This window comes from Urocampus carinirostris, chromosome 4 (genome assembly GCF_059441175.1).
Source record: "Urocampus carinirostris isolate Australia breed hairy pipefish chromosome 4, RoL_Ucar_1.0, whole genome shotgun sequence".
Taxonomy (NCBI): domain Eukaryota; kingdom Metazoa; phylum Chordata; class Actinopteri; order Syngnathiformes; family Syngnathidae; genus Urocampus; species Urocampus carinirostris.
In genome coordinates this window covers 20,539,495-20,549,446 of record NC_142352.1, presented here as the reverse complement: position 1 = coordinate 20,549,446, position 9,952 = coordinate 20,539,495, and the positions used below count along the sequence as shown (strand labels likewise).

The window sequence follows — 9,952 nt, the reverse complement described above, 5'->3', positions numbered from 1 at the left end:
ATATATATATATATATATATATATATATATAAAACGGCCCTCTTGGGAATTTTTTGTTGCAGCTAAATTTTTTTGAACTACTTTTTACTCCGCTATTGTTCACGGTTCAGGGAACCCTTAACTACTAGGGTCTTAGGGGCTCAACTTCCTGTGGTGTACAGGCTGGTGGTGCCCATCCCCTCCAGGCCAGTTTTTAGTGCTCCCTGCCATAAAACAGATAGTATTGATTTCCATGGATGCCAGTAGCAGGAGAATCATCCTGAACTGACTAAGATACAGCACCTGCATCATCTGGTCCCCGTTGTTTAATGTTGTAAAGGGTCACCCCGCTCTTGTTTTGTCACAAGGCACTATTCTTTTATGACACTATTTTTCTTACTTAGGCCAATCTCTAAGAACTACGTTGAAAATATTTCTTGCTCATTTATCCAAACAGTCTTATTATCTTATTTTTTTCTTTGAGGTTTTTATTACATGCTTACCCTGGAGTGCCCTGTCTATCTCGTTGCATACAATGTTTATTTGACAATTACTACTCATTAAATGAAAGTCAAATTTGACTTGTCTACGTGTATCGAGCATGCAATGATGTGTCATTTTGAAATAAAATTACAATTCACAAAACAATACAAACTAATAGCAACACAAAACGATGCATGTGTAATTATTTAATTTTCACAACTTACAATAGTTGAACAGCTTCATTGAAAGGAAATTGATGTACAGCACAAGACTAATTATAATACTTTGCTATTATTTACTAACCACTAAATAGATTTGACCTACATTTTACGGTACTGAAGTCACGCATGCGCGTGGCTCTGCGTTGAGCGGTGGCCATTTTGGGTCAACAGTTGCTGGCGTCGAAGCAGAAATATCAAGCCTTGGGTGGGAAAGGTGCGTTGACGTCACCCCGATCCGTCACCATATGTGGGCGGGGCTTACGTCAGAAAGAACTGTGTGTAAATTTTCGAGACGCAAATTTCTCACGGCACTTGTTTGAAGGTGAGCGCAGACTCACCTGTTGACAGAGCAGCTCTTAAATCATATTGAAATCAAATCGATTTTGGGGGTTTTCACATAATGACGGACGCGCTTTTGCCAAACGGCCTCAAGGAAGGTCGAGGAGACGGCAAGTACTTCAGAAAGGTAAGTTTTTCCTCACTCTTCGCTGTTTTTGAGTCTTTTTGTTATTGCTTTTTATGTTTTGTGTGTTTTTAACGGGAATAAATGTGCTGCACAACTCAGCCCCTATCCCACGATGCTTTTGTCCGTTTACTACGGGAGAGGGACTCTTTTTAAACTTTCGGTGCTGGATTCAAGAGACGAGACGCATTCAGGGACGGTCAAGTGCTGGATTTAGGGGGTGTGATGCATTCAGCGACCGTCAATGTTTAGTTGAAGGCGATTTGGGCACATTTTGTTCAAAAATTCAACTTCATACCAAAAGGCTTGCAAATAATTTACATTTAAAACACAATTAACTTGACACACAATCAAAAATGTTTTTTACGATCAGCATCATTGCGTTTAAGATCTGGTGCTTTGTAAGCCTAAGGTGTGTTCTTGCAGTGAACAATGCAACATTTTGAGGACCCACGGAATTAAATTCATTTTGCTGGTCCTCGCCTAAACTCCTTGTAAGAGGCAAAATTTGCTTATAAATGTGGCTTTCTGTTGGGGTTAGGGTTGATCAATCACTCATGATTATTAGGGTGTCTAGGAAGATAAGTATTCTCATAAGTATTAAATGAACGTGTCGGTCAGTTCATGTGAGTGCTTGTGTTTTGTTGCTTTAAGAATAAAAAGAGAAATGAGAGGGAGTGGGCTACACTGGCTGATAAAATGAATGATGTGATTGGGACGAAAAGAGAAGATAATCGAAATTCCAGGTAAAGGAAGCGCTGGAGATGATTGATTAAAGTACAATAGGACCATTTAAATTCCAGAATGGAAACTGATATCCTATAGTAATTGTAAACCAAATTTAAAATACCGTAAATGTTAAAAAAAAAAATCAATAATACTGAAAACATTGTTGTACTGTTTGTAATACAATTTAATAAAAATGTTATTTGCAAAATATAAGTGTTAAGCTATACTATGAAAATATACATTGCTCAAAACTTGGTAAGATATATATTTTTTTAGTTTTGTGTGCCTGGTTAGGGTGGTGATGGCCACGGGGAAGAAAACAGTCTCTGAGCCTGTTAGTCCTCGTTTTGTTGATCTGTAGCATCTGCCAGAGGGCACCAGGTCCAATAAATGGTGTCCAGTGTGAAAGGAGTCCTTTATAATGTTGTTTGCTCCACTGCAGTAATGAGAGCCATCGATATCCTAAGGACTGGGCAGAGAGCAGAACATGAATTTCTGGGTTGTGTTGATGACTCTCTTTAAGGTTTTTCTGTTCGAGGCAGTGCACCCAGAATATGCTCATTTAAGCGCTGTGTTTTTCTTTCTTAACTTAACTTTGCCCGACACATTTTAAAAATGTCTTTTTAGTTTTATTTTTTCAAAAAGATAAAATGTCCCTAGAGTAATAGACAGTTTTGAAAGATCTGATTTTCCTAAAATAGAAATAAATCTGATCATGTTAACATACAAAAAAATCTTCCTCCCCGAATTTTTTCATGCAACGGCTGAACATTTTTAGAATAGGTTATCCGTGGTGAATAAACGGTATTTAGTCATCTCTCCATGAAAAAACTTTAAAAAAATTATATGCATTTGAGTGTTTTCTTTTGAAAAAGTAAAACCATATTTTCTCCTTGTTTCAATGACTCAATTTTTGCGGTGTCCACTCTTATTGTCACAGTATTACGCAAGTAGCTCATGACTCACACAGAGCTATTTCACACACTCACCGGTCACAACTTTGACACGCCTCTCAAAACAATTTAATGACATCTAGTACAAAACCCCATTTGCCTTTCTAATAACTGACCAACATTTTTGGGGTGTTTAATGGCAATTGTTGATGTTTTGGGGAGTTGCAAACTGGCAACTTTATTATTGCACAAAAGGGAAGGTGGTGTGTAAAGGAATGAACTAAATAAACATGACAATATGTTATCTTTAGGACTGCTTGTGTTGTCTATTTTAGGGACATGTTGTCAGGTGGATGTGCTGAACTGGCAGACAACAAACAGCCCCATGCTAAGTATTTGCTAAGTCAGAAATGCTGTTATGAAACGGCATTATATATATATTTTTTTAAATTTTAAGTCACGATTGGATTGCATTTACACTCCAGTTTTGGTGTGGCCAGATAAGTGGAATGTTTGATCCTTTCTTTGCTTCTGTAAAATGGAGAGCACAATAGCTCTCACGGGTCTTCATTTAGGTCCTGGCTTCTTTGTTGTTTTGCTAGTGTTGCCATGAGAATGTTGTGACAGGCTCGTTCTATCCCATCATTTCTCTTTTGTGTCTGTCAATCCCCCTGGAACGCTGTCTAGATCGAAGCTCTCGGAGCACTTCCTGTGTCTGCAAGAGAGCGGAGCCTGGCACCACCACCACCACCTTCTTTATTGGACTCAAACAACCCTTATACACGGCACACACGGAAAAAAACGACAAAATGCTATCAAAAATCCTTCAAAAATAGATGAACTTTGGCTTGCATTTAATTTCAATGCAAAATTGTGCTACAGATTATAAAACAAATGTTGGATGAACCCTCACAGTTGTTTTTTTACTCTTTTTAAGAGGGGGGAAAAAAACAGAAGAGCTTTCTGGTCAGACTTTAAACCCAACCCGCTCGGCCTTTCCTCGCACGCGCCCTAAATGATTTACAAGCTCTTCTGCTGGCTTTGGGCCTTCTGCCTGCAGGGAGCTTCTGCGGTTCCACTCGGAAAGATGGCACGAAGAGAAAGCCAAATCGTCATTTTTCTCCCGCCGCTCTAACGTCACAGAAGCTGGCTCGCCACTGCCCGGCGGCCACAACCTCAAATTAAACACACGTGTGATCCTGGGCCGGGTCTGGTGCAACACATGCATTTTTACTCGGCTAATTCTTGTAGAACATGAAAAAGAAACCAACAAGGTGTTGAATAATTTCTTAGCATTTACTGTACTGTACTCCTCTTAAACGGCTCTTTTTTATTAGTTCTTGTACAGGGATTCCTTGACTAGGACTGGTCCACAAAATTTGAAGACTATCGAATATGGTTGTATGCTTGCTGATTGTGCGCCTAGATTATAGTTCTATTTACAAGGTTGTGACAATTTGCATAATAATTGTCCTTATTGTCATTGATGGCAACATAGGGAGCATTGCTTTTCATAAGATGTGACGGGGAACCCCAGGTTAAACATTAAATGAAAACATAAAAGAAAAAAAAGATAAAAACAATATGTATTAGATAAGCAATACTTAAAAGGTGCTCGTGGGCTGTCCTAAGTTGTAGGTGCATCAGAAAATAGTGCAATTTATATAGTGCTATGACACTAGCAGCTTTATTTTGCTAAACGTAAGAATAAAGGGGAGGAGACTTTCTCTGAGGCTGTTAATCTTTGTGTCCCTGTAGCGTCTGCTCGAGGGCAGCAGGCCAAAGAGTTAGTGGCCTGGGTTAGAAGAGTCTTTGATGTTGGCTCTTCTGGGTTAGCGAGAGCAAGCATTGTCCTCCAGACTGGGCACAGAGCAGCCAATAATTTTCCCGGCTGTGTTGATGACCCTCTGTAAGGTCCACCAGCAGCCTCTGTTCCAGGTTTTCTTTTTCCTGAGGACCCTCAGGAAGTCTATTTACTGCTAGGTTCTTTTACTTTCAACTTCAACTTTCAACTTTATTGTCAAATATGCTATATGCCCAAAATACAGCACAGATTAAATTACTTCCTCCACCTGGCATGCAAACAGAAAACCACAAATAACACAGCAAAAAGGTAAAAAAAAGTTTACATATAAAATATAAAAATGGATATACAAACTTTCCTGCTGGTCCTGGTTCTATCACAGGGATTACCTGACTTTGACAGGTCCACAAAATTTGTAGACTTTCTTTTTATTGAAATTCTTTTTTTGCATGAACCTTTTGGGTTCAGTTAAGATTGTTATTTACAAAGTCGTTAGCATTATTGGGAAGCACTTGGAAAATGAACCCTTGTAAAGCGTAAATTGACCCCAAATATTGATGAAAAGACCCACTGCCAGGTCATTTAATAATGAGTCCAGTATGAAGGATTTACTGGTCATGACAACCAATTGGACTCGTTGCAATGCGCCCTAATTGTTCCGGAGAAAGGCTGCACTATGTGAGTGTGCCAGCAGGGATAGATCGTGCCCCTTGTGTGGCCCAGCGGGTGTCCTGATCTCAAACCCAACAGTTTGTTCCTCCACTCGATTCCTATTTGCCCTGGTTAAGGCCATTCATCAAATGAAGTAAATGTAGTTTAGAAGTGAGACAGGAGACACATTTTCCTTTTTTAATCATTATCTGTGCCCACTCTGTTGGATAATTTGGAGATGATACCCTACGAATTTATTCTGTGACTTTAGAGCAGGGGTCCACAATCTTTTTGAAACTGAGAATTTTGTGCACTGGACAAATCTTTGATAGAATGGCTACTGGTTGTCAGACCCCTTTCATGCAATATCTATCACTTTAAAAGGACATCAAGGTTTGTGGGACATAAATTTTACTTTGATAGCAAAGTTTTTGTATTGATTAATTTGTTTTTACAGTTAGGCATTGTATTACCTAACTCCAAAACTTGGGACATCTTTACATCATATCTTTATTTTTTTCTCTCTGCAGCTTATGGCCACCGGGTCAAATATTTGGTATCTTTTGAAGGATTTACGAGACGCTGTGATTTCTTTTTAATTTGTTTTTAAGTCACAGTAAATAGTGCAATACAAATCCCTCAAATAATTTTGGCATCTTTATCAAGAAGTACAATAAATTGCAAACCTATACTAGTCCTAGCTCTTGTCAGTTTTTTTACAAGGTCAATTCCAAGGTTAAAATGGCCAAAAGAATACGTTTAAAACATGCTGTTCAACTTTATTATATTTCAACATAACTTACTGTTTAGATCATCATCTTGGAATGTGCTCCTTATTTGATAACACAGCTTCAGATTGGAGGGAGATGGAACACAATTATATTTAACGGGCACTCCTTTCTCTTAAATACACACATGTACATATATATATACATACACACACATGTATCTCAATATGGCCACAAGTACACTCTACTGAGAATGAATTTGCTGTTAATGGTTAATCTCACTGAGGATTGTCCTGAGGGTGTGTGTGTTCTTCTTGGTAATGGGTGGCAACCATCTGGATTCCAGCCCTGAATTGCAGGAAGGATGTCGCAGGTGGTTCTTAGGAAAACCTTAAAATATGACATGACACACAGGCTAGTCTTTCTGCGCAACAGCTGTATTTTCCTTGCGTGGATACTGTATGTACACTGTATGTGTGTACTGTAGTGTGTGTCCATGTTTGTTTTTTCAACAAGCTACGTGAGATGGATATTAGAAGTAGCTATCGTGCAATTGTGGTATTATTGTTTTAGAAAGTCCCAGGCCACGAGTAAGGGCTTAACTTGAAGTTTTTGTTTAGGTTTTGTCATCAAGACAGTTTTGGCCCTGATTTTTTTTATTTTTAATAATTTATTTAATTAGGCTTTGTTTTTATAGTCTTTGGATTTTAAGCAAAAACTGTGGTTTTAAATTTTGGCCCAAAACCAGTGTTAGTATTGTAAGTTGTTTTTTTTTTACAGTAAAGGTTTGTGTTAGAATTAGTTTTAAATTGGGTGAGGGTGTGAAATATTTCAAGTAAAAGTGAGGAATGCACTAGTACAGGAGTCACCAATCTTTTTGAAGTTCTGAGATACTTTTTTGTTTCTAACGCACATGGCTGTCAGTTTGAAATACATTTCTAGAATAGGCCCAGTCAAGAACTAAATCATGTCTTGTATTAGGGCGCTGAGTGATTTACATATATTAACAGTCAGCTAATTTTAAAAACAATGTGGTAAGAATTGATTATGCATTTTAAGACACCTATTGTGTCAATGATTTGTCATGCCAGATTTAAAGCATGGGGTAAGGTTGGGTTGGTAGTTCTAGCTGGGAGTTAACATCTGTTTAGGGAAGGGTTACGAATCTGAACTCGGGTAGAGGGTTTTAAACTGTGGTTAAGAGTTCCATGAGGAATTCTAAGGCAAAATTTGGTTTATATTTTTGCATTTCAAGACAAAATTAGGATGTAAATAAACTAAAATTAGGGTTTTAAACTGATAAGTCCATTGTTTCATTTCAATCAAGGTACAATGTTTTAAAACGATAAAAACAAAACTCTACTGAGCAACTTTTTTTGTTCATCTTCCACCAGGGTTGCAACCCTTTTGCCCAGACTGGACGAAGCAAGCTGCAGAACAAGCGGGCCAATCTAAACCAGCAAATAATCAAGGAGATGAGGATGCGAGCGGGAGCCGAAAACCTTCTTAAGTAAGAAGACAAATGACACCTAATACTTCACACTCATTCGTCCATTGGCACGCTGTCACTCGTGTTTGTATTGGCTTCTGCTGTCCTTCACATGTCATCAGCAATTCAACAAGGACAGAAGTGAGCCAGGCAGTGCAGAATTCCAGGTAGCAACAATCCAGCACAAGACCAGTTCTAGGAAACAAAGAAGCCACTGTATATGCATAGGGACACTGCAGAACACTCCAGTAATTGTATTCTGCCTTTGTTGCTTGGAATGACAAAAGTTTACATTTTTATTGCGGTGTACGAAAGATTTAAAGGTTTTAATGGGATATATGACTCAGCATAGTGAATCGGTTTACATGCAGGCAATAATTTGATTGGACACAGAATATTGGATTTCTGGAAAAATCTAAATAGATCGTCCACATGTCTAGAGACAAATATATAAATCCCGTATAAATGGCCTTTGCGAGTGTTCCAATTTCAAGGGTGAAGCAGAAGCTTCAAGAAGACGTAATTTCCCCAACTTTTGACATTAAATAGAGGAGGATTTCAATTATATCACTCACCAATTTCAATGAAGCACAGTGCTTATTTTTTCTATGCTCCAAAAGTGAGCGCTATCGTTTCATATGTTGTGTTTACAAGATGTGCTTGTATGTTTGGCTAACCAAAAACATGGAATAACACGATATGGAAAGATCCAACCGTTACATGCACCATATGCCGTATTTTATATTCAAAATGCCGTATTTTGAAGTCGAGTCGAAGTTTTTGTTTTGTCTTACTCAATAATTGAACTGAGTTTTTGATTTATTTGATATGGCGCCTAGAAAGGCAGTTTCTAAACCATGTTTTTGCGGTGCCGTGGACCATGGAGCAATGATCCAGTGCAGTCACTGCAAACACTATATTCACTATGAGTGCTCTGGACTGTCAGTTCAGGACCTAAGCCTCGCGATACAGGATAAGCAAGCTACTTACATTTGCATATACAATAATTGCTTGCTAAAATGCAGTTCACCTTTCACGGTATTGCGACTTCATGGATTTTAATCACGGTTTCTGTAGCTGTATTCTGATTGGCTAAACAGTGGGTAGTTGTTGGTATAAAATAAATGGATAAATGTTTACAGGTACGGTACACCCTGCTTTCATTTGTTGAATAATTTTTTTGCACTGTAAAAAAAGTTTGTTATTTATTTTAATGTAGAATAGAATATTTATTAGTATAGTTGTTAAATAAAAAAAAAAAAGAGTAGAGGTTTTGACTTCATAGATTTCGCTTATCAGTGGGTTATTTGTGGAGCGTAACCCCAGTGATAAACAAGGTTTCCTTGAATAGATGGATACACATGTGGCAATTTAGCTGTCAGTGCAGAAAGCAAAATGAAAGTTACCAATGTAACTACTGTTCTATGAGTCTGGTACGACAGCCAGAGGCGGTCCTTCAAGTACAAAATAAAGGGACAAAATAAAACTGAAATGTCCCGTAGAAATCAACCAATACACATGAGGTTTTTTCGGAGAGTAGGCTGATGTTTTCGTGTATCATCCGTCTCGATACTATAAGTGCATTGTGGCATAAGAATAACTGATGAGGGAAACTCACAAGAAACTGAATGACACAAATGCATATACTGTACATGCACAAGTAAATAAAAAATAAAAGGAGTAACCGAACCAATTGCAATCAGAATGCTTTCAGTCATACTAAGATCTTAATTTTATTATTGTTCTTGTTTACATGGCTTTCCATAATTGGAATACTGGCATTATTCAGTTTCCCATCCGATTATTGCCTGCATGTAAAAATACATCTTTCTAAAGTCAGGAGTAGTCCTTCAAATCGTTTAATATGAATTTTGTCTGGTCCTCTTTATATCTGCTTTGGGCCCCAGCACCCCCGCGACCCTACTGAGGATAAACGGCGCGGATAATGGATGGATGGATATCTGCATTGTTTTATCATCGGTTTAACATGACCTGCATTCTCACACCTAAGACATTTATTATGGTTATCCTGCTGCAAGCCTGAGGACGGAAACCAAATAGACAAACCAACGCCTCTTGTTCCTCTTCCTCTAAATGCTGACTGGGGAGGCCTTAACATAATAAAAACACAGAGCAAAACTTCAAAACATTTGTTTTAATAAAATGGTGTGTGCATCTGTTGGCAGTGTGTATGGCGTCTGCTGGGCGTTGTGTCTGGCGTCTCGCATTCTTTTAGTGCTTCGCCTTCACATAGTCTGTGCTGCTGAGGAGCAAATCTATCCATTTTTTCTTCACATAGTTGTGCAGTGTCAGGTGAAGTATTCAGATTATCTGTGTGTTTGTGTGTGTGTGTATACCAGCAGCTAGTAAAACCCATCAGGTCTGACCAGTTTGTCATTATAGTTATCTTGTTTAGGGGGAAAAACAAAGGCTTATTGTGTAACCTCAGTGCTGTCAGTATCGTGGTTTTTGTTGGCCAACAAACAAAATAGTATATTTTTTGTTATCAAGT

At 38.3% G+C, this 9,952-nt stretch overlaps 1 protein-coding gene across 2 annotated transcripts in view; it reads left to right on the top strand.

The window, feature by feature from the left end:
- Positions 1-959: 959 nt before the first annotated feature.
- rhpn2 (rhophilin, Rho GTPase binding protein 2) overlaps positions 960-9,952 on the top strand; it is a 40,636-nt gene continuing 31,643 nt past the window's right edge. For both annotated transcript variants that reach the window (XM_088333883.1, XM_088333882.1), the window contains exons 1-2: positions 960-1,149; positions 7,346-7,461. In XM_088333883.1, coding sequence (XP_088190009.1) covers positions 1,084-1,149; positions 7,346-7,461 — 182 coding nt within the window. In that variant the 5' untranslated portion in view covers positions 960-1,083. The remainder of the gene's footprint in view (positions 1,150-7,345; positions 7,462-9,952) is intronic.